The sequence below is a fragment of the Rhododendron vialii genome, chromosome 12a (genome assembly GCF_030253575.1).
Source record: "Rhododendron vialii isolate Sample 1 chromosome 12a, ASM3025357v1".
NCBI lineage: Eukaryota > Viridiplantae > Streptophyta > Magnoliopsida > Ericales > Ericaceae > Rhododendron > Rhododendron vialii.
Window position 1 is genome coordinate 3,372,799 of NC_080568.1, and position 24,702 is coordinate 3,397,500.

The 24,702-nt window shown below is 39.0% G+C and overlaps 4 protein-coding genes and 1 non-coding gene across 9 annotated transcripts; 3 read left to right on the forward strand and 2 right to left on the reverse strand.

The window, feature by feature from the left end:
• Nucleotides 1–1,228: 1,228 nt before the first annotated feature.
• On the reverse strand, nt 1,229–11,244 carry LOC131311295 (uncharacterized). Of its 3 annotated transcripts, none has more exons than XM_058338682.1 (6): nt 10,965–11,244; nt 10,387–10,521; nt 7,518–7,719; nt 7,201–7,245; nt 1,853–1,922; nt 1,229–1,468 (listed from the first exon to the last, which is right to left on the reverse strand). In XM_058338682.1, exons 1-5 carry the CDS (start codon nt 11,190–11,192, stop codon nt 1,879–1,881), a joined length of 654 nt encoding a protein of 217 aa, XP_058194665.1. In that variant the 5' UTR covers nt 11,193–11,244; the 3' UTR covers nt 1,229–1,468; nt 1,853–1,878. The 3 variants fall into 3 exon arrangements, with proteins under 3 accessions (XP_058194665.1, XP_058194663.1, XP_058194664.1); XM_058338680.1 differs by having other exon boundaries at nt 7,201–7,254; XM_058338681.1 differs by having other exon boundaries at nt 7,201–7,251; nt 10,965–11,243.
• A 2,190-nt stretch (nt 11,245–13,434) lies between these two features.
• LOC131311297 (DNA polymerase epsilon subunit C-like) lies at nt 13,435–14,073 on the forward strand. Its single transcript, XM_058338687.1, has one exon. It carries the CDS (start codon nt 13,550–13,552, stop codon nt 13,961–13,963), a length of 414 nt encoding a protein of 137 aa, XP_058194670.1. The 5' UTR covers nt 13,435–13,549; the 3' UTR covers nt 13,964–14,073.
• A 2,064-nt stretch (nt 14,074–16,137) lies between these two features.
• On the reverse strand, nt 16,138–19,646 carry LOC131311296 (uncharacterized). 3 transcript variants are annotated; one of them, XM_058338686.1, is made up of 5 exons: nt 19,349–19,646; nt 18,361–18,495; nt 17,525–17,729; nt 17,217–17,261; nt 16,138–16,449 (listed from the first exon to the last, which is right to left on the reverse strand). In XM_058338686.1, exons 1-5 carry the CDS (start codon nt 19,586–19,588, stop codon nt 16,433–16,435), a joined length of 642 nt encoding a protein of 213 aa, XP_058194669.1. In that variant the 5' UTR covers nt 19,589–19,646; the 3' UTR covers nt 16,138–16,432. The 3 variants fall into 3 exon arrangements, with proteins under 3 accessions (XP_058194669.1, XP_058194668.1, XP_058194667.1); XM_058338685.1 differs by having other exon boundaries at nt 17,217–17,267; XM_058338684.1 differs by having other exon boundaries at nt 17,217–17,270.
• Nucleotides 19,647–20,238: 592 nt separating this feature from the next.
• On the forward strand, nt 20,239–20,925 carry LOC131311299 (DNA polymerase epsilon subunit C-like). Its single transcript, XM_058338689.1, has one exon. It carries the CDS (start codon nt 20,375–20,377, stop codon nt 20,786–20,788), a length of 414 nt encoding a protein of 137 aa, XP_058194672.1. The 5' UTR covers nt 20,239–20,374; the 3' UTR covers nt 20,789–20,925.
• A 2,717-nt stretch (nt 20,926–23,642) lies between these two features.
• LOC131312219 (U6 spliceosomal RNA) lies at nt 23,643–23,745 on the forward strand. The gene has a single exon (XR_009195789.1). It is a non-coding gene; the product is annotated as a U6 spliceosomal RNA (small nuclear RNA).
• Nucleotides 23,746–24,702: the final 957 nt, after the last annotated feature.

Consider the following 24,702-nt stretch of genomic DNA (forward strand, 5'->3'; position numbering starts at 1 on the left):
ATCGTGGCCGTGGCGTACAATAACAAAAAGTAGTATTATATAGACATCATTGAAACAAAGCCTTCTAATGCAATAAGTATTATTGAGACTGATTGTGAGGTGGACTTTGCACCTCCCCTTGATTACAAAGAACCTGAAAAATCTGTTGCAACTGTTCCTTCAAGCAAAGCACTGGCGGCAAGTGTGAATTTGATTTAACTATGTACATTTGAAACAATTTTGTGACGATTATCGTTTTCTCATATATGCATAATTTTGGTCTTCCCTGCTCCAATCATGTTCTAAGTCTTCCCTGCTCCAATTTGTGCATGTAGAGCTGCATTAGTAGTTGTTAGGTTCACATTTATTTCAATCAAGCCTGCTATTTTCACAACTAGGGCCTCATTTTCTTTTTCCCCAATTTGTTTTCCTCTTTTTAACCTTTCAATCATCATCTTCAACTCTTCAACTTATCTCTCAAAGTGCTTTTTGGGTTGCTTGATCTTAACATATTCCAATCCTCCAGGGTAGGTTTCTAGATCTATCTACACAAAGAAATTGCATCCATTATTTTTTTGAAAATGAACATAAGAACATCACATTTTTTGAAATGTACAATTGGAAGATCATTTGGTCTTTTCTGGAAAAAAATTACCTTGTAGACTTGCAGTTGATACAAGCAAGAAACCTTTTTCCCGGATTTTTCACTACTCTCCTTTCACATCCACATTTTTCATCTGCATTGTACTGTGAATTGTTGGTTGTGTATGAAATGAGAAGATTTTGAAAATCTAGGTTTGATTGGAATCCAAATTTGGATTTAGAGATGTATGGGGTGTTTCTGGTTATGAGAGAGAGAGAGAGAGAGAGATCTGGGTTTTCAAATTTCTGGGTTTGGTTTTTCTGGTTATGAAAGCATGGGGTGGAGGGTTGAGAGAGAAGAACAAGATTTGGGTTGGCAATGCGGGTTGCAGAAAAAAATCAGGGTTGAAGAAGAAAATCTGGGTTAATCTTGGTTAGATTGGGGTGGGGGAGTGGGGGAGTTGGGTAGGAGAGAGAGGGGAGAAGAAGTGAAGTGAAGAAAAAGGGGGGGTCTTGGTGGATAAAGGGTGTCACATCCCGTACTGCAAACACACCCATTATGGGCCCGCCCGAGTCAGCACTACCACTTGGCATTCCACTCAAAAAGCCAACTAACCATACAACAAACAATAAAGAATACAGAATACCCCAGTGGAAGACTTAAACATAATATAAATAGTGTTTGACGATAAATAACTACCTTAAAACAAAACATGGCTGAATCATCAAACATAAGTTACTACTAATAGACGAAGTTTCCAACATAAATACAAACTTGAGATCATAAGCACTTGACAACATTAGTTCAAGATGAGTTTAAACCCCTTACCAAACGACTCAACCAAAACACTCGAGCGCCAAGTGTCCCCCAAAAGCACGACTGGTAGTGGATCAACTCTATGACCACCTGCGATTTAGCAATTCAACAAGGAAAATCAGGAGTGTGTGACACATGATACATTCAATAAAACATCACATGAATGTAAATCACACAAACATATCAGAATACCCAATTGAACCACCATGTATATAAACACATCACATGCAGTGGCAGATGTGCCACGTCCCATGCACCCAAGATATTGTGTCCCGCACACACAAATTCCCATTTACCGTTAATTAGAAGGCACAACCCAAGACAAGGTGTGACTCACTCCACAATCCTTTTATAGGTACAATCAACACTCAACAAGCATGCATGCATATCATTAACTAAATCTCAAATAGCATTGATATACAATCACCACCAGAGCAATATCTAATCGAACATAGCCATGCCAAACAGACTCACCTTTGTATAAACCGAGATATGCCAAACTAAAGTTTCGGCACCTCTCGAGCGACCGTGACCGACTTGTTACCTAGCCACAAACCAACCTATATTGGTTAATGAATTCAAAGAATGCTCGGTACAAAGTTATAAAGCTAATAAGAAATTAAATGAATACAAATAAGCCCATCACGAAGACCTAGAAGTTTACCAAATCAAGCATGAACTTCAAGCACAACTCTAAAAAACGAAATGAAATCTTACAACCAACCTGTTGTAAAACAGCTATAAAATCTTAAAAGTTCAGAATTAGATTACGAGGCCACCATCGTTAGAAAGTAGACTTTCAGTACATCAATTTCAAGATATTATTTGCCCCAAACGGAGTCCGGATGACAAAGTTGTGACTGTCCAAAATTACACAAACAGTTGCCTGCCTGAGCAGGTACCGGTACAAACCAAAATATCGGTACCGGTACCAACACCAAAGTTTTCATTCTGATCAACTGGTACCGGTACCAACCAAAACCCTGGTACCGGCACCACCTGAGTTTTCTAGCAAAAATCAGTTTGTTCCTCCTTCGATTTCCAACTTCTCCCACAACTCAAAACACAAAAAAATGCACCAAAACTTCACAAAACATGGCCAAACGTGTAGAAATTAGGGGTGTTCAAGAAAACTGCCCGAACCGTAAAACCGGTCCAATCCATACCGAACCGTCCTATTTGGTTTGGTTCTGTGGTTTTGCGGTCAGATTATGGTTTAAAAAAAAATAAGAACCGTTAATTTTGGTTCGATTACTGGTTCTCAATTAAAGAACCGTGGTTAGAACGGGACCGGACCGTTTAAAACTAATATATATATATATATATATATATATATATATAATTATATAAAAATAAATATATGTGTGTAATTTGGTAGGTTAATCTCTTTCTTGCTAAACTTACTTTATTTAGAGATGCAATCTCATTTGTTAGGAAAGTTTTTATTTTCTTCCTTCTTTTTCTATTCTAATAGATTACCTTCCTATTCTTTCAATTCTCACGTCTCTCATTCTCACACACCGGTGATAAGTTTGGATGCTAATTGGATAGAATCGGAACTGGAACTGAACCAAAACCGAACCGGTTTTGCGGTTTGGTTCTGGTTAGATTCCACTCATATATTGGTTACGTTCTGGTTCTGGTTCTCAATTTCCTAGAACCGTTTGAAATGGTCCGATTACTAGTTTTCTAGAGAACCGGACCAATCCGGACCATATACACCCCTAGTAGAAATCAAGGGCTAGTCATTCAAGCTTCAATTTCATACTTAAAGAACAAGTTCTAAGCATCAAATTTTTTAGATTCAAGGCCCAACCCTCAAGCACACTAAGTTCTTAAACGAAAACCCAAATCAACATGCAACAGCTATTGAAGACATGAAATAAGAGATCAAAACATGTTTTCAAGTACAAAGAAGCATAAATTTCCCAAGTTCAAACCTCAATTCAAGTAGAGGAAGGTCACCACCTAGCTCTCTCTACTTCCCCTCTTCTTTCCCTCCTCCTTTTTCTCCTGACGTCTCTCTCTCTCTCCATAGGAAACAAGATAGAATAGGGGAAAGAAATATCCCCCAAAATATCTCCCAATATATTTCGATAAAGGCTAAAGAAAAATTATCGTATGCAAGTGGATACATAGCTAACTTATACTCCACTCACAAACCACATAAAAAGCCCTCGCAAATTCTAATGTATACAAAACGACCCCCAACATCACACAACTAAATTAAAATGTGAATTAAATACCAAATATCAGGGACGGGTATTACATAGGGTTTGGGTAAAGGTTTTATAAGGAAAAGGGTTTTATAATTTCTGCCATTGGGAAGGGCATTTTTTAGGGTTAGATTTCATTGATCCGTCAAAAATGTTGACAGATCTTAACGAATTTGGCCAGATTTGGACGGAAGGGGTGATGTTGCTCGGTTTTGATAGTTGAGGGGGTCATATTGTTGCGTTTTTAGATGAGGGGGTCATGTTGAGAAAAGGTGATAGTTGTGGGGGTATTTTTGAAACTAAGCCATTTTATGTTTGTTACATGTCTCTACCATCCTTTACAGCAAGACCTAGAAGGTCGGAGGACTACTAGATCAAAGGTTTGACTATATATTCTAGAATTGCCAAAGGCTTCTTCCTACCTCAAGAGTCGAAGTTTCTTTTGTTCCCAACACAATCTTACTATATATTGTACTACTTTCGTTTTCTATTTCATTTTGTGCATATATAATGCTAAAACTATTAATTAGAATCCGAAAAACAGGACTACTGTTGAATAATGAAAAAGAGCTTAGTTTCTGGGACCATTTTTAAATGATCCATATAGAGGCTTCTTTAGTTTGTGCAGATTACAAGGTAGTTTTTGGGCAAACTAAACAAACTACAAATTCAACATTCATGAATAGTTGGCATGTGTAACACATACATTATACAGTATACTCCAAATCCAGCATTCACGAATATTTGGCATGTGTAACATATTTATTATACCAACTCCCCCTTTTCGCTCTTCATAATTCATCAATACTTCCCTAGCACAAAAAACAGAGTCATTTTCTTAGGACGGATGTTACACAAAGCATCTCGCAGCCTAATATCTGCAAGCCAAACATGCTCCCAAAACTTCACCCTCCTTCATTCTTATATGTCTGGAAAACTCACCCCTCCACTCCTAATACCCTTTCAAAGACCCCTCTCATGCGGCAAGTGCATGTTTTTGAATGTTGGACGACCCACCCCGACATTTACCCCTAGTGCGAACCACTTTCCTCCACTTTCAAAGTATTTTTTTTGGAAGTCAATCAACAAACTAAAGACTTGCAAAAAATGGAAGTGGGACTAGAGTCCACAAAGTGCATAAAACGACAAAGTATCAAAGCACTACCCAGTTCTTAATGTGGATCGACCAATTGTTGGTCATTCCATAAGCTCTACCGGGCTGAATCTTCAAAGAGAATAAAGAATAAAAGAATGATATAAAACTGTAATTGAATTTCAATTTTCTGCAGGAAGAAATTAAAGCAGTTTTGAGTAGGCAAAACTATGGGAATCACAGTCAGTTAAACTCCACAAAATTTGTTGTCGATTAATTATAAGCGAAGTATTGGGTGACAACCACAGTGGCAAAATGATAAATTGGCTTAGATTCTGAAGGATCCTAAAAGTCATAAGCGAAGTCTTGCCATAAATCATAAGGAACCACTTCCTATAGTACTGAACATCCCAAGATAATCCATACTACAATAAAGGTACAACCCATCTCTTTCTTTCTTTATTTATATTTAGGGCAGGGCCCGAAATTTCAGCCAGACCATACCTCAAGGAAAAGCGCACACACAAAAAAAGAAGAAACCGGATTTCCTATTTAGAGATTTGTGACAAATGTGTGGCAAGATTCAAGTAGCTACCAAATGAGTGAAAATAGTATTTGCGCACGCACACAAACACAGTAAAATCACTTTCCAGAGCATGGGGATGCTAAGTAGTGCCTTATGACTAATCAGAAGAGGCCATGGTGCCATTTCTTCCAATTACATGAAAACATCCACATTAACTGACGTAAACATAAGATACACGTGCATATATAATTTTAAGGATATCTACCCAATAAACATTATCCCAGATTCCCAATCTTTCAATCTCTGGAGACAAGATTAATCCTCAGCTCTAAGAGCAGTTACTTGAGTGCCATCAATTTAATAATTTCTTAACTAATTAACTGGGCCCTCCTTTGTTTGATGACACTCTACCAGAAAAAAGTAAAACAATGGCAATAAATTATATAGCTCCTCAAAGAAAAATATGACTAGCCCTTCGGTGATCAGTGATCACGAAGCATGGCATTCCAAAACTACCATCTGCCTTACACAACGAGAGAGATAGACAGAGAGAGCCACGACCAAGTTCATAAGAAGACAATGGGAAAACAATAAACTGAAAATGTACTCAACATGAAAAACCATCCCAACTTGAGGCCTATAACATCTGAAGCTGTTTTCATTTGCTTCTACTGGAGGGGTACAAAAAGGGACTCTTGGGTAACAACCACATCGGCAAAATGATAAATTGGCTTCCTAAAAGTCAAAAGCAAAGTCTTGCCATAAATCTAAGGAACCACTTCCTATAGTACTGAACATCCCAAGATAATCAATACTGCCATAAAGGTCCAACCCATCTCTTTCTTTCTTTATTTATTAAGGGCTGGGCCCGAAATTTCATCCAGACCATGTCCTCAAGGAAAAGCACACAAACCATACCAAACGAGCCTTTTGTCCCAATCAATTTCATCAAGGAAAAGCACACGCACACACAAAATAAATAAGAAACCGGATTTCCTATATAGAGATTTGTGACAAATGCGTGACAAGATTAAAGTAGCTACCAAGTGGCTGAGCTAAAAAAATGCGTCGAGCACTGGCAATACAATGTGTTTGATGCATTTCTACAGAAGTTTATTAGTACCGCCAAAAGTCCAAAACTAGTGTTTGAGTTTGGACGGCCTTTCAATTCATTGTCAATCGGTTCTCTAAGTTGGATTTTTTTAACATAGCTAGGCTTTCTGAGGCTTTTGGGGTCTTGGAGTAGACTCTCTAATTCCTATTTCCTATGGATACACTCTTTTGTTCTACTATAACCGTTCTTTAAGGTGCAATGATTCTAACGAAATAAGGCCGTTGTTTACTTCTCTTAGAGCTTGCTTGTTGGGAGGATAAGGGAGGAGGGGATAAGGGAGTGAGGGAAAGAAGGAAGAAAGGATTGGCTTATCCGGATGGGGAAAATGACCAAATTACCCCACAAATCATTTTGTATTCTCAATGAAATGATTAAATGAGGGCAACCAAGTAATTTATCACATTAACCACTCTTATCCACCCATATCAACTACTACCGAAACTAAGTATTAGGTAATCTCCCTCCTTAAATAATCCCCACTCATAACATATCCACCACTTATCCACCCAGAACCTTATCCGTCTGACAAACGGGCCGCTAGTTTCTTATGCGTGAATCAGGGGTCTAAAGCGCACCTCCAAAACTAACCAGAAGCTTCCTAGTCATGTGGGTTGAGTTTCCATACAAGTATGGACTATGGACGACTTCTCATTGCCAATGAGTAAGCCAATTGGTTTCTAATAGAATAATGTAGCATTTGAAAAACGTATGTCATCATAAACAAAAGAATTAACTGATGCGCATCATCAAAATGACCGTATACGAGGAAATTATCAAGTTACAATATCACTAACTGTTTGATAACCCGAAACACTAATAAATCAGTTCAATTTTGAAAATTGTGCTGCCATGTAATGATACAGGTGTACTAACTGTGGCAGAGGTGTGTTTCCCAGAACCATTCTTTCCCATGATTGCCTGCACCTTCTTGAATGGAAAGAGAGAATAAGTAGCAGTAGAAATAAAACTCAAAATCAGACCTCTGTAATGCTTCACCTCAATTTGCAATCATAAACATCTAAAAGAAGCCAATATTATAGTAATGAAACACGAGATCCAACAACCACCTGCACATTTCTAGTCCCTTGGAGAATACCCTTTGTCATCACATATTTATTGATATCTCAGCAAAGCTACAGGACTGTCAGGAAGACAAAGTGAAAAGAATTAATGGAATGAATCTACTTTACCTTGTCCGTCCTCAGGAGGTTTGAGCCTAAAAGATGTCACAGTGATCTTATTTCCAACCCCTAGTAACACCACAGCTTGATATATCTTAATCTTGTCTCCATCAGCAAGATTGGCCTCAAAGGTTATGTAGAATCTGATGCCTTTGACAACCTGAGCCATCACCTTCAAAACCTTCACAAACTCCAGCTCTCTCTTTTCGTCCTACAAACGAGTTTTTAACATACTGAGTTTTTGGGTCATTTCGCATTTAGCTTTTACTCCAGTGATTTTGTCCAACAGAGTCTCGAATGGGTCGGAGAGGATATTACTACAAGTAAATCACTTGACCAATGTAATTGGTAAAGAAGACAGGAAAGAGAATGTAGAGGCCACCACAGCGAAAGCACGCGCGAAAGAAAGCAAACACATTATTTATGTAATCCGGCACAAATATTCCTTCCTCCCCAAAGAACAGAGTAGTTCACCGTGATATGGGTGAGTTACAAAATTGTGAGAAAAAATACCCAATACCAAGCCCTCGTTCGTGCGTATTTTTCTCACTGTCTTTGCACGCCTCCCTCCCAACATACTTAACAAAGCACTATTTTCTCTCCTTTAATTCTGCACCAACTTGGTATAACCAGATGGTATGTGCACAAAGAGACAATACAAGGTAACATGTCCTTTTCAACCATTTCTTTAGTGATCAAGGAAGAATTAGCCATTTGTACATGGAGAAAAGGGTGAATGATTGAAAACAAAACCCAGATAGACACCTATCATCATGTAAAAGCACCTATCACACTGGACCATCAAGTCATCTGAATTTGCCTTTTACTTTTGCAATACACAACAATCAAGTCAGGCATGAACTCACCCGTGGTGGCTTTACACTTTAATATACAACATTAGCTTGCGCAAATAGAGTTTAATACTCCCTCCGTAGTCCGTCCCAATTTGTTTTTCCAATTGTCGAAATTCGTGTCTTTCAAAAATATACTTATATCTTACATTTTATAATTTTTTTTATGATTTTGAAGATCTTGTATAATAAAACTAATTGAAATCTATCAAACAAGATCCATATTGCATATTAAAAACATTATGAATTGAAAATTATAGATAATTCTTTGAGAGGTCAAACGCTCTCAAAAAGTCAAAAAAAAGGACAAACAAACCGGGACAGAGGGAGTAACAATACCACCAATTTGCGCACTATACCATCAATGACCACTACCAGTAGGATACGTGATATCTCATGTATTACCATTTTCTTCCTAAAACAAATCCATTCACCCTTCCGCCATCTACTTTTCCTATCTTCCTACCCAAATAAGACCAATGGTACATTGTCAGGCATATACAAACGGCATTTACGCATTTTAAATACCTCCTCTGTCACCAGAACATCACCCATGATTTTCATGTTTGCCTTTACAGTTAAGGAAGAGCAATACAAATTTAAATGGCCAAAAAGATCATTTTTGTAGGAAATATTTTGGAAAATAAAAGGCATACCTCAGTTTTCTCTTTACATAACAGGACTGAAATCATAAACTGGTATAAGACAAGTGCATCTACACTCTACATAACAGGAGGCGACAATATATAACAAATAAATCCACAAATCATGTTGCTAAAAGCACCTCCAACCCTTTCCATCAACTTTAAATTTTAGGAGAGAGTGCAAAATTTCAGCTCCAAGACTTCCATCAAGTCTCTCTATGTCAAGGTGCGGAAGGAGCATAGTTCTTGTCAAATGGAGGATGAAATCTCTATCAATTTGGCAATGCCCTAGTTCAGTTCAATTCTGATGAAAGTTTTAAAAGGCAAAGGAGATAGTTTTCTGTTCATCATATTTGCTTTATGGGATAACTTAATAATTTGTAACAATGATTTGATGAAGAGAAAGATCAAGCGTTGAAGGGTCCAAAATCAAGCAAAGCTTTTAATCGAAATTCTTGCTCACATCATAGAACAGGTGAAGGGTTGGAGTATCCCTGAGTCTGTTAGATTACCACGTGAGAGAATACATAGTGATCCATTGTAGTAAATCACTCGTAATATGTATGCTGAAAAAAATCATGTTGCAACATTGTCCTAACACTTTTTGTGTCAATCTCATTCTTACTTTAAGGGTCATTTTTCAATGTCAATACCATGACTACCATCAATTAATAGCGACGGCATGGTCAGGGTTTGCTTATGTGGAGACTGGAGTCGATGTTCCATTAATGGCTATTAGAAGGATTTGGCAAGAAAAAAGGGTGTTTGCCCCAAATGACATCCACGAGATTTCTAAAAACCTTACCAAATATTCAAATCCATAACTCATTCGTTCCCCACCTCAAATCCGTAACTTAGTCGCTCCTCACCTAAAATTCCTAACCCCGAATTCATGCTCCACTCAAATCCAAACGAAACGCCACTACAACACTGACTCCTATCTACAATCCATTTACCACCACTACCACCCTCTCTCTTTCCTACTCCTACCTCAACCCCTTTCATCTTTCCTCTGCATGCACCATCAGTTGACGACGACGAACAAGGGTTATTATAATATGTAAAACCATAATCTTAAAAGCCCACCTCAAATTCTGACATCTCAAACCCAAATTGTTAATCGCAAACTTCAATTTTGTTGAACCAAATTAATTTTTGTCACACATTGAAATTCACTCCAATCTGACTTCCTTTTTGCTCTGTGCTTCCTTATTGATTTGTGGTTCAATTGCAAATATTTGAGCTTTGTCGTTGAAAACCTTTTAAGTCCATAAATTTTTTTTTCCCTCCATGTGGTTGGTTGATGAATTAAAGGAAGAAGAAGGTGAAGACAAATACTAACACAAATAAATTACTGGTTTACTAAAAAACAAAACCAAGTACCTTGAAACGAAGTCTGTATTCGTCAACTGCAAGCTGTGAACCGAAGTCATAATCGAAGAATCTCTTGTCTTCTATATCCACTGGACCAATTTGACCCAACATGTTGACTCCGGGTATAAATTCAACATCAAAACCCTAAACAACCCAATATAAAAATCTTACATTCAAAGGTGTCATAACAAAAACAACTTTTTCAACATTCAAAACCGTAATCGATAGTGAGAACATAATCAATAGCAACTAACAAATAGTTATCCGCTATCAATTCATCTCTCTATCGCAATTGAATTCAACGTCCCATTGATAGCTCAGTTTTCAAATGTAATACGTGTTAGCTTAGTCACATAATCCTTCAAAATGTCCCACGCTCGCGCTCTCAATACTCGTACTACACTCACGCCCTCAGTCCTCGTTCTCGAGGACTTTAGTATGTTGACATGTGTTTCAAAGACACTTTCATGCTCACCCCGCGCTCACGCACCCAAATTATGTCAATTAGGGTGTTAGTCAATAACAATGATTCATGTACATGCGAGCAAATCGAGTAAGAATCCATAAGAAAATGAGGGTTTACTGACACCGCTCTTCTCAACTTGTTCGGAATAAAGGCGGTATTCCTCATCAGTCATATCTTGATCGCTGTCGGAATCATCATCTGTATCCGTCGCTCGAAATCCTGGTGTAAGTATAGGGGGTAGATTTTTGTCGTAACCGAAGAGTTTAACCAAACTGAACACCTCGATTTCATCTTCGGATGTCTCTGTATCATCCGACCATTCTTCCGAAAATTTCTTTTCAGTTTCCATTGATCTCGATTCAATCAATCGCAAACCCTAGGCTGTAGTGTCGTAAGAAAAGAGAAAATATTTCAGCCTCCTATATATGTAAGGGAATAAAAATAACTACATCGACAATCCATGAGGTTAGTGAATATTACAAATAACACACTTCAGGTTTTGAATTGGGCATTTTAGCTCTGGTCTATAAAATATAATTCCACTCGGATTTCTCTAATTAACGAAACACTAAAATTCTGTGAAAGTATCTAAAATCTAAACATTGAAAGTGCCTAACCTCTAGGGCATCCTATAAAAGTGCTTAAACTCTAGGGTACCCTATAAAAATGCCTAAACTCCTAGGGTACCCTATGAAAGTGCTTAAACTGTTAAAATCCTATAATAGGAAAATGCATCCTAAAACCTCTATGAAAGTGTCTAAACTTAAACTTAGAGCTCTATGAAAACGTCTAAATCTAAACCATGGAGTACCCTAAAACCCTAGGGTACTCTAAGATTTTAGGGTACCATAAAATCCTGACATACCTCAAAATCTTAGAGTGACACTTCTATTAATAGTAAATGTATTTTTGTAAAAGTTGACCTAATAGTAATTAAGTATTTTATATCTCCTTAATGGGAATTAAGTGTCATTTCTTTGTACTTAAAAGTAAAAAACTGTTTTTTTGGCAAATGACCTCCCATGATGTCACTTCTCAGTGTTTGTTGAATAGGAGTTAAAAGAACAATTTTAAAAAGGAATGAATCCTATTCGGTCCATGTTTTGGATTGGAAGAGACAGGTCTGATGGGAACGTTCATTTACTGCAATCGATGGTTTGGATGTACTCACCAGTAAAAGTGAATTTATGAGAAAATCTTAACCGTCGAATCTATGGGTACTTAAATAGGAGTTTTGCAAAGATACATAAATTCACATCCTAGAGTTTTAAGTATCTTTTATTTAAATTCTCCAATGCTATATAAGTTATTTAACACATACTCAAATAAAGCTTTTGACCCAAAATTTCACTCAAATTTGGATTACAATTGGGTAACAGCTAGAGATGCTCAACATACTACTTTGTCTTTACCCAACCAAGGGGTTTGACCTAATTAATCAATCTATTATTTTTTGAACTTGAAGTTAAATGTCAACTTTTTTATTAACTACTCGTCTTGATGGGAAAAAAGTAACAAAAAACGGATCAGATTTAAAAAAAGAAGAAGTTCATATAGGAAACAATTCAAAGAATCTCTTTTCTTTGTATTTTTTTTTGTCTTTATTAGAATTTTAAAATTCTTTCTAATATTTTTTACTTTTAAAATTACTCTAGTCAAAATGAATAATAACCACAAAGATTTGGGGCAAACCTAAGTCAAGATTTGAGAGTAATCCCCCACTTAAGTGGGCCTCACGCTAATGAACTGTTTGATCAGTCCCTAAAAATCAATAGAGACACGTGCATAAGTTGAGGTGGACAATACAAGTGTTAAATACAATCCATGCTTAGAGTACTCCCGTCTTAAAGCGTGTAGTGCGACCGATCCGGCTATCCATGTAGACAATTAACGACTTGTTTTTAATCTGAACAATAGATGATTCAGATTTGTAGAAGTTCGACCGATCCGGCCATCCATGTAAACAATTGACGGCTTGTTTTTAATCTGAACAATAGATGATTCAGATTTGTAGAAATTCGAATTAAATATGAACTGTCGGTGCCAAAATGAACAACCAAATTAGTCGCACTACATTGTAGGGCGACCCTATAGCATCTCCAAATCCTGATAGATCAGGATCCGGGAATGTTGTATGACGCACTTTGTAATGCACCCTATGTGAAAATTTTGGACCATTCATATTAATAATTAATGGTTCAAATATGTGTTTTTTTAATTTTAAGACAAACAGATTCCATTCCATTTACAATAGAGTATGCTTTTTGCGTCAGACAGTTAAAGAGCCAAACACCACCGAGGTGCTAGCCCAGCTGGCGAGGGTCACCACTCCCCTTAACACATACGGAGGTTCAAGACTCAGCAGGTGTTCGAAATCCGTCTGTGAATCAAAGGGGGGAATTTTTCATCAACTGTGCACTAGAGTGGTGCCGTGGTGACGGCCCGTCCTTCCGGACGGTAGTTATGGCTTGAACCGGACATTCCATTGGCAGATAAAGAGCCCCTATGGTCACACCCAAAAGGAGTTGCTACGCTGGTCGTCTCCTCTTATCCTTTTTGATTATCAAAAAAAAAGTTAAAGGGCCAAACGGCGGGCAATTTGAAAAGACCCCAAAACCCTCCAGTTGTCCAAGTCCTTTTCCCGCCAAAACTAGAAACCCTAAAACCACGTCCTGGTCCATACCCTCCTTCACTCTCAGACCTCCAATGGCGGAACAAGAAGAAGAGGAACACGACACAGCAGCAGAGACCATCGCCCCGTCCCTCCCCCCAAGCCGAGTCAAGAAGATCATGAAACTCGACAAGGAAATCAACAAGGTCAACGCGGAAGCCCTGTTCTTGGTCTCCTGCTGCACCGAGCTCTTCCTCAAGTTCCTCGCCGAGGAATCTGCCCGGGTCGCGGTCGAGAAGAAGCGGAGGACGATGAAGCTTGAGCACCTGAGAGTCGCCGTCAAGAGGCACCGGCCGACGAGCGATTTCCTCCCCGAGTCGCTTCCGGTGGCTTCTGAGCCAGTTGTGGATCGGCCGAAGGCGGCAGAGAGGAACCGTGGTCGAACTGCTGAGAAGCCGGTCCCAGCGGGTACTCATCGGATCGATGATTTCTTTCGCAAGGATTCTTAGTTTTTTGGGGCAATTTATCCATGTTGAGTTGATTTACGTGAGTTTGTTATGTTTTGTTTGATGGATTCGATGGTGTGAAATCATTTGGGAATATATGGAATTTGAGTGCCTGGTGTGGGGGCGTGATTTCTTCGTGCTCCTTCTGGTGCGGCCGCCTCCGAGTGTGGGACCGTGTATGCTAACGCCGATCTTGATGTACCTGCAGAACCGGAGGGGAGTGTTCCTCCGGGAAGAAGCTCCGACGAACTAGTCAGCAAGTGGAGAAATGAGAAGTTTAGTAAGAAAGTATGGAGAGAGAGGGAGAGAGAAGTGTGTTCTTTTAGATCAGATCATCCTCCTTATCTCAGTGGTCATGCTTCTCTATTTATAGGCAAAGAGGTGAAGTGCTGAGCAAGTTGGCCACACTTTCCACGTGTCACGTTCTGCTCGGTTGGCGCCTCTCTAGCAGGGCCATTTAATGAACACCACTTTCCTAGTCTTTCAGAGCCACATGGGCTGATGTCAGGAGGGTCACATCGTTCAGAGACGTCACTTCGAATGTAAGAAAGGACAGCCTTCTTATCAGTAGATATTTATGGAAGGTTCCACAATCGTCTAGGTTCGGCGGGACCCACGTCCAGCATACGAATTATCCGAGCGTATGATATCCCGGCCGAGGCACACCCTGGCCGAACAAACGGAAGTTCGTATCCGTGCGCTTGATAAAGCCCCGAGCGAGCTTATGTGTCGTACGTTCGGATGTTGCTTATAATTGTTCGGTGAAGTAATCGTGGTTCTGTCTATATTTCGGCCCAGCCGACGTCCAGACTTATTTGAAGGCGAATCGTGATAGCTTGGATGATGGGTCAAACAACGTGTGAACCCTCATCGCCCCTTTTGGACCTGGTGAACCTTCGGATATTTCGGCCCCCTACACCTGGTGCCATGGTTTTTCACTACAAATTGAAAATTGACAGAAACGTGTTAGTAAACAGGTCTAGCTCGAGTTTGAGTTTTAAGTTCGTTAAACCGGCTCAATTATAACTCGGCTCAATTATAAAAGTTTGGCCCATTTGTAGAGGCTCCTGTAGTAAAAGAATCAAGCTCGAAAACCTCAATAATAAACGAGCCAAGCTTTATCACGTCAAAGCTGGGCTCGGAATGACCCCAACATCCTCTATTCATCCACTCAAACCAGCGGATAATTCTCAGGCGGTGGGGGATTGACCGGCGGCGGCGGATCAGAGTCGTGCTCGAGTGGCTTAGAAGCCGATTCTGGCTGTTACTTGACGGATCGATGACTTCTTTCGTATGAAGTCATTGGTTGTATTTTTTGGTTGATTTATGGATGTTGTGTTGATTTAGTGAGTTTGTTATGTTTGTTTGGTGAAATAGTTCAACGGTGTAAAATTATTTTGGAAATGTATGGAATTCGAAGGCCTAGTGCCAAGTTTCCCATTAGAAAATGGATAAGCCAGAATTAATGTTGTTCTGTTGGGCTCATGAAGGCTAATCAAACATGGGTATTGGAATGAAGGGATTAGACTTCAGTTAGTAAATGAGAGTGGTGCAAATTAGGTTGGATTGTTGACATGCCCATTTTCAACAAAGCAGTACTGTGGATACAAATTAAAGTGCACAGATCCGGACATATGTGTCCGAAATCATTTGATGTGTAAGGGCACCACAAGTCTACCATGTGGACCCATGTGTAGTGGTCGGTTCCGGACACAAATGTGGATGAATCTGTGCAATTTTGTTAATCGAAATCCGTATTGATCAAAGTCCAAAAAGAGCCTAATTGTTTTGATTTGTCAAGGACAGGTAAGAGTTGTGGTAACTAACACAATGCCTGCAGTTTGTTCCTACTCTGAACTTGAGTTACAGTACTACTGCAATCTTCGTGAATTTGTTACTTTTCATGAGGACCACCACCCCAACTCACAGAGTCACTCTCTCACCGACCTTTAAACAACCGCCACCCAACCCATATGGTTACCACAAAACCACCACAAGCCATACATATGGTTATGAGTGAAACCACCAACTCCTCCTTCATCTCTTTCCCCCAACTCTCTCCCTCTCCCTCTGCCTCTGCCTCTGTTTTTATTCCCTCCATGGATATGTCTCTGTTTTTATAGTGCTACCTTTACCTTCTTTGTTTTAAAACTGTAATTGAATAAAAGGACGATATAAAACTGTATTTGAATTTCAATTTTCTGCAGCAAGAAATTAAAGCAGTTTTGAGTAGGCAAAACTACGGGGATCACAGTCAGTTAAACTACACAAAACCCCATCGTCGATTAATTATACTGTAATTTTCTGACATGCAAGCATACTTCTTTTTCGTTGAAATCCGGTGAGAAACTGTAACCAAATGAAAGAAGAAGAAATACAAGAGAAGTCAGTGCTTTCCTTCTACTGCAGCAAGTAGGTTATCGCATATTCACGGTAACCATTTTAAACTCCATAAGCAAGCCGAACATCATCTTACCCAACCGAACGACCTGCAAATAACAATGCAAAGAAATCAATAATCTGCAAATAAAACCGTCCACCACGTGATGGTGGTTAAAATGCCAATACAAGTTGAAGGTTAACATGCCAACATTCCTACATAATGTAGGATTATCTATTCTCATATATAAAGGTCATATATAAAGGGAGAGGAGCTTTTGGGGTGACCTGTTTTTGAAGCCATGCCACAAAAGTGATTTCCATTTTTGTCCTAATCAAAATCCAATTTTTACATCCAATCTTAGTGTAACATGGTATAAGAGCTAGGCTTTTGGGGTATTGGAGTAGACTCTCTAATCCCTATTTCCTATGGATACACTCTTTTTTCTACTATAACCATAATTTAAGGTGCAACGATTCTGATGAGATAAGGCCATTGTTTACTTCTCTTAGTTCTTCATGCGTGAATCAGGGGTCTAATGTGCAGGAGAGCGTTGAAACTTTTAATTCGACCTCCAAAACTAACTGGAAGCTTCCTTTTTGTGTGGGTTGAGTTTCCATATAAGTAGGGACTATGGCTGGCTTATGGCTTCTCATTGCCAATGAGTAAGCCAATTGGTTTCTAGTTGAATACTGTAGCATTTGAAAAACATAGGTCATTTTAAACAAAAGAATTAGCTGATGTGCATCATTATAATGACCGTATACGAGGAAATTATCAAGGTACAATGTCACTACCGTTTAGTAACCCGAAACACTAATATACCAGTTCAATTTAGAAAATTGTGCTTCCACGAGATGATACAGGTGTACTAACCGTGGCTGAGGTGACCTTCCCAGAACCATTCTTTCCCATGATTGCCTGTACCTTCTTGAATGGAAAAAGAGAATAAGTAGCGGCAGAAATAAAACTCAAAATCAGACCTCTGTAAAGCTTCACTTCAATTTGCAATAATAAACATCTAAAATAAGCCAATATTATAGAAAGAAACACGAGATCCAACAACCACCTGCACATTTCTAGTCCCTTGGTCCAATACCCTTTGTCATCAGATATTGATTGATATCTCAGCAAAGCTACAGGAAAACAAAATGAAAAGCATTAATGGAATGAATCTACTTTACCTTGTCCGTCCTCAGGAGGTTTGAGCCTAAAAGATTTCAAAGTGATCTTAGTTCCAACCTCCAGTAACACCACAGCTTGATATATCTTAATCTTGTCTCCATCAGCAAGATCCTTGGCCTCGAAGGTTATGTAGAATCTGACAGCATTGGCAACCTGAGACATCACCTTCAAAACCTTCACAAACTCCAGCTCTCTATTTTCGTCCTACAAACGAGTTTTTAACATACAGAGTTAGTTTCTGGGTCGTTTCGCATTTGGTTTTTACTCCAGTGATTTTGTCCAACCGAGCCTCACATTGGTCGGAGGGGATATTACTACAAGAAAATCACTTGAGCAATGTAATTGGTAAAGAAGACAGGGAAGATAATGTTGAGGCGGCCACAGCGAAAGCACACCCGAAAGAAAGCAAACACATTATTTATGTAATCAGGCACAAATATGCCTTCCTCCCCAAAGAAGTTCACCATGATATGGGTGAGTTACAAGATTGTGAGAAAAAATGCCCAATGCCAAGCCCTTGCTCGTGCATATTTTTTATAACATGTAGACAATAATCTTAGAAGCCCACCTCAAACCCAAATTGTTAATCGCAAACTTCAATTTTGTTGAATCAAATTAATTTTTGGCACACATCGAGTTCACTCTGACTTCCTTTTTGCTCTGTACTTCCTTATTGTTTTGTGGTTCGATTGCAAATATTTGCAGTTGAAAACCTTTAAATCAATAAGAATTTTTTTTCCTCCATGTGGCTGGTTGATGAATTAAGGAAGAAGAAGGTGAAGACAAGTACTAACACAAATAAATTACTGGTTTACTAAAAAACAAAACCAAATACCTTGAAACGACATCTGTATTCGTCAACTGCAAGCTGTGAACCGAAGTCATAATCGAAGAATCTCTTGTCTTCTATATCCATTGGAAAAATTTGACCCAACATGTTGACTCCAGGTATGAATCCAACATCAAAACCCTAAACAACCAAATAAAAAAACGCAAAAATCTTACATTCAATAGTGTCATAACAAAAACAACTTTTTCAACATTCAAAACCATGATTGATAGTGAGAACATAATCAATAGCAACTGAACAAGTAGTTATCTACTCGTACTATCAATTCATCTCTCTATCGCAATCAAATTCAACGTCCCATTGATAGTTTGGTTTTCAAATGTTATACGAGTTAGCTTAGTCATATAATCCTTCAACATATCTCGCGCTCACACTCTCAATCCTCATACTGCGCTCGCCTTCTTAATCTTCGTTCTCGAGGATTATGGGCCATGTTTCCGGTAGTGATTTGAGGAAAAAATGTATGCGTTTTTACCATGTCGTTCACACAAATTAACGCTCGCCCTCTCAATTTTCGTTTTCAAGGATTTTGGGCCATGTTTCTGGTAGTGATTTGAGAAAAAAACGTATGCATTTTTACCATATCGTTCACACAAATTAACCAACAAGTTTTAAAATTTTAGCTTGTTGTTCACAAAAACCAACTTGTGAACAAATTTTTTTTTCTACAATAACTTTACTCACAAACCCATCTATAACTTATTCACAATTGGAAACAACTTGATATTTCTCGACAGCTTATTTATTACCGAAAACACCTAAAAACTATGATTGCTCCAAAAAAAAAATTTGACAACTTACTCATTACTGAAAACACTGTGACAAGTGTTTTAAAGACTTTTATGCTCTCAATCGGGCTCACGCACGCGAATGACATCACTTAGCGTGTTAGTCAATAACAATGATTCATGTACGTGAGAGCAAATCGAGTAAGAATCGGTCAAAACCATAAGAAAAACGAGGGTTTACTTACACCGCTCTTCTCAACTTGTTCGGAATAAAGGCGGCATTCCTCATCAGTCATATCTTGATCGCTGTCGGAATCATCATCTGTATCCGTCGCTCGGAATCCTGGTGTAAGTATAGGGGGTAGATTTTTGTCGTAACCAAAGAGTTTAACCAAACCGAATACCTCGCTTTCATCTTCGGATGTCTCTGTATAATCCGACCGTTCTTCCGCAGAATCGATCCCCAATTTCTTTTCAGTTTCCATTGATCTCGATTCAAATCATTCGCAAACCCTAGGCTGTAGGAGTAAAATTAATTTTTTTAAAGTTTACACCGCTTTGGAATTTTAAAATTCTTTTTTAATGATTTTTAGTTTTATAATTACTCTGGTCAAATAACTAAGATTCGAGGCAAACCTAAAAAATTTAATCAAGATTTGAGATTAATCCCAGACTTAATTGGGCCTCTTGCTAATGGAATGTTTGATCAGTCCCTAAAAATCAATAGTGACGTGTGCATAAGTTGAGCCGGACAATACCAGTTAAATACAATACGCGCCGTAGGACACTCTCGCTCTAATGTGTAATGAATGACTCGAATTTTAATCCGAATGAAAGATGATTCAAATTTGTAGAAATTCGAATTAAGCCTGAACTATTCGTGCTGAAATGAACAGCTAAATCGACCGCACTACTACACTGTAAGACGATCCTAGAGCATTCCCAAATCCCGACAGATCAAGATCCGGGATGCTATATGGTGCACCCTATATAAAAAATTCAGACCATTCATATCAATAATCAGGAGATACTATATGACGTATTTTATAGCAGCCTATATGAAAAATTCGGACCCTTCAGATGTGTTTTTTTAACTTTGACCGGTAGACCGTGAATATCCTTTTCGCGCCAGACAGTTAAGTGGCCAAACGGCGGGCAATTCGTAAAGACCCCAAATCCCTCTAGTTGTCCACACTCCACTTTCCCGCCAAAATTAAAAACCCTAAAACCACGTCCTGGTCCAAACACCCCCTTTCAATCTCAGACTTCCAATGGCGGAACAAGAAGAAGAGGAACACGACATCACGGAAGAGACCATCGCCCCGTCCCTTCCCCCAAGCCGAGTCAAGAAAATCATGAAACTCGACGAGGAAATCAACAAGGTGAACGCGGAAGCCCTGTTCCTGGTCTCCTGCTGCACCGAGCTCTTCCTCGAGTTCCTCGCCGAGGAATCGGCCCGGGTCGCGGTCGAGAAGAAGCGGAGGACGGTGAAGCTCGAGCACCTGAGAGTCGCCGTCAAGAGGCACCGGCCGACGAGCGATTTCCTCCTCGAGTCGCTTCCGGTGGCTTCTGAACCAGTTGTGGATCGGCCGAAGGCGGTGGAGAGCAACCGTGGTCGAACTGCTGAGAAGCCGGTCCCGACTGGTACTCGTCGGATCGATGATTTCTTTCGCAAGGATTCTTAGGTTTTTTTGGGCAATTTATAGATGTTGAGTTGATTTTAATTTAGTTTGTTATGTTTTGTTTGATGAATTCGATGGTGTAAAATCATTTGGGAATATATGGATTTGTGTGCCTGGTGCCATGGTTTTTCAGCACAAAATGGAAAATTGACAGAAACGTGTGTTAGTAAACGGGTCTAGCTCGAGTTTGAGTTTAACTTCGTTTAGTGAACGAAAAGAGCTCGGCTCGAGTATAAAAGTTTGGCTCATTTGTAGAGGCTCTCGTAGTAAACGAACAAAGCTCGAAAACCTCAATAATAAACTAGCTGAGCTCAAGCCCGATTATTTGGGATTGGCTCGAGCTCGAGCTGAGCTCGAACACGTCAAAGCTGGGCTCGGAATGACCCCAACATCCTCTATTTATCCACTCAAACCCGCCGATAATTCTCAGCCAGCGGGGATTGACCCGCAGCGGCGGAGTGGAGTTGTGCTCGAGTGGCTTAGAAGCCGATTCTGGCTGCTACTTGACGGATCGAAGACTTCTTTCATATGGAGTCACTGGTTGTATTTTTTGGTCAATTTATGGATGTTGTGTTGATTTAGTGAGTTTGTTATGTTTGTTTGGTGAAATAGTTCAACAGGTGTAAAATTACTTTGGAAATGTATGGAATTCGAATGCCTAGTGCCATGTTTTTCAATTAGAAAATGGATAAGCCAGAAATGTTGTTCTGCTGGGCTCATGAAGGCTAATCAAACTTGGGGATTGGAATGAAGGGATTAGACTTCAGTTAGTCAATGAGAATGGTGCAAATTAGTTTGATAGTTGACATGCGGATTTTCAACAAAGCAGTGCTGTGGATACAAATTAAAGTGCACAGATCCAGACATATGTGTCCGAAGTCGTTTGATGTGCATGGACACCACACGTCTACCATGTGGACCCATGTGCATTGGTCGGTTCCAGACACAAATGTGGACGAATCTGTGCAATTTTGTTAATCGAAATCCGTATTGATCAAAGTCCAAAAAGAGCCTAATTGTTTTGATTTGTCAAGGACAGGTAAGAGTTGTGGTAACTAACACAATGCCTGCAGTTTGTTCCTACACTGAACTTGAGTTACAGTACTAGCGCAATATTCGTGAATTTGTTACTTTTCTCTGTGTGTGAACAATTTATTTGTAGTTGAGTTCTGGACTTGGTTATGTACACTGGTGTGCAAGGTGGAACAATCACAGCACCAAATGAAACGGCATTGGCTCTAGTTCAGGTGGTGATTTATCGGTGGTATGTTGTTTAAGTTGTTCGAATTTATTCTGCATGTTGCTTGGAACATACGGTTAGATTCAGCCAAGACAGATTTATTTTGATCTGCATAGGCTCACACACGAGCTCTTCCAGAAATGAGTATAAACAAGCATAAATCACTCTGTTAAGATGCCTATATGTTATCCTTTGCTGAATATCAATTCGTGCTTTATCGATAGGTACATGAAGAGGATAAGAAGAAAATGTGTGCGATGAGTAACCTAAACATCCAAACCAAACGAAGTTAAGCCTTTCGCCTCCACAATTGCTATTATTCTTCCTGTTAAATCAAGTTTTGTATGTTCGTATCATTTTTACCACAACATCGCATGGATGTTGATTGAATGTACTTTTTGCTTTTAGTTACTGAATAAGGTGTGCAATTGCTTCATAGAACTTGTGGACACACATTGGATTCTACATTTCCTTTGACGCTGCAGGTTCTTTCTTTCCCCCTTGGCTATTTTAAGCTTCAATGATTAAGGAAAATTTACCTCTCTCAGTTCAATGAACATTTTGTTTCCTTTTAGTATATGCTATTGGTTATGCTACATCATCATTCGTTTGCCACATTTAAGCCCTTGTAAGGCTTTAACAAAAACTGGGTACCTAAGCAATTTCTGCCTAAAAGGAAACTGGTTTAATTGTAATTGTCTACAGGTTGATCTAGCTAAGTGCTAATATCGATGATACCAAATATATGGGGTGACATTACATATATCTGCATAGATATATATATATATATATATATATATATATATATATATATATATATATATATATATATATATATATTCCCGTTCTTGTAATTAACTGTGATGTGCTAGATAAATTTTCACAAGCAGGAGGGAAAACATCACCGCTTGGTGATAGATAGGCATAGGCTTTGTTTCTTCTTCCCCCTCAACGTCCCGAGTTTCTACCGACTAATCCCCGCATGCATAGTCTTGCTTGTGGCCATATTACTTTCCCCTTGCCCCGCAATTTTATTGCAGGCCATAGTTGGCTCCCTTTCACCTTGTTTGCTACACTGATGTGTTATATTTTCTCAAGTTCTTTTTTCCCAGTTCATTCCGAGGTATCCATTTGCCTAGATCCAGTTTTTTTTTTTTTGATCAACTACATTAGTTCACACAATCTTAATACCTTCATTAGGCATCAGTATCAGCTGATCTATGCATTGAATCAACTAATCCTACACAAACCATCTACACCTTGCTCACTTTTTTTGAACTACTTGATATTGGGACTGTTTCATTTTTCAAGGAGATAAGTTCACCTTTCTAAGCATCAACTTTTGAGGAGTCATTTTCTGGTGCAGACTTGTGGGTATTGGTGCTTTTGTAGTGTTTTAATAGTTAGTTTGTCCCACATGAATGTGAGAGAGAGAGAGAGAGAGAGAGAGAGAGAGAGAGAGAGAGAGAGAGAGACTTGTGGTTGTGGGTAATGGTGCTTTTGTAGTGTTTTGATAGTTAGTTGCTTTTGTAGTGTTTTAATAGTTAGTTTGTCCCACATCGCCAGTGGAAGAGATATTGGAAGGGTTAATAAACAGGCGAATGAGAGAAACAAAGTGTCCCTTCGGGGACATCCGATAAAATTGGAACGATACAGAGAAGATTAGCATGGCCCCTGCGCAAGGATGACACGCACAAATCGAGAAATGGTCCAAATTTTTTTCTTCCCTTTTACCCCTCAGTTTTGTAACCTTGATTTACAAAATTGGCCAATGTAATTGATGCCATTGGATGGAGCACCAAAGGTCCAAGACCAGAGAGCACCCAGACTCTCTCTCTCTCTCTCTCTCTCTCTCTCTTATCAATCTGTTTCCTTGCTTTAGACAGGTTTCTGGGTTACCTAAAAACAAAAAGTGAGAAGTCAAATTCCGTTCTAGGTGGAGAGATTTGAAGTGATTTGTAGTAAGGATTTTAGCTGTGCAAGGATTATAACCAAGTAAATATACTTCTAGAAATTCCTATCTATTCTCCATCCTGCAGACCTGGAAAGCCTTTTCTCTGTCCAGAGATAAACAATTCCCTCGGCCTCCTAGTCTCGACTATTAAAAGTTCTGTCCATTTGAACGATATACAGGCTGTACCATCGAAGAGTGTCATACTATTGGAGAAATTGAATCATAAGTTTATTACCCCCTTCAATCGAAATCCGTATCTTTTGAAAATCCAAACAGAGCTTAGCTTAATCGGTGTTTTGATTTGTCACTGACTGGTGAGAGTAGTGGTAAAGGTAATGGAAAGATGGTGGCTCCACTTTGTTCCTACTTTGGCTTAAGTTAACAGTGTAATCCGTGTGAATTTGTTACTTTTACATGCACGTAAAACTGTTATAGTTGAGTTCTGGACTAAGTGATATACACCCTGGTGTGTATGGTGTAACAATCACCAAATGAAGCAGCATTGGATCTAGTTCAGCATTGGCTCAGTTATAAATGCATAAAATCTTGTGAAACGGCTTGTCTATCATCCTTTTTCTGAATGATTTTCTGCTTTTGTTTATATGTATAGGAAGAGGAAATGAAGAAAATGTGTGATGGGTAACCAAACTGAATGGAGTTAAGCCTTTTGCCCCCCCTCAATTGGTTACATGAATCATTTCTTGAATGAAGTTAAGCCTTTTG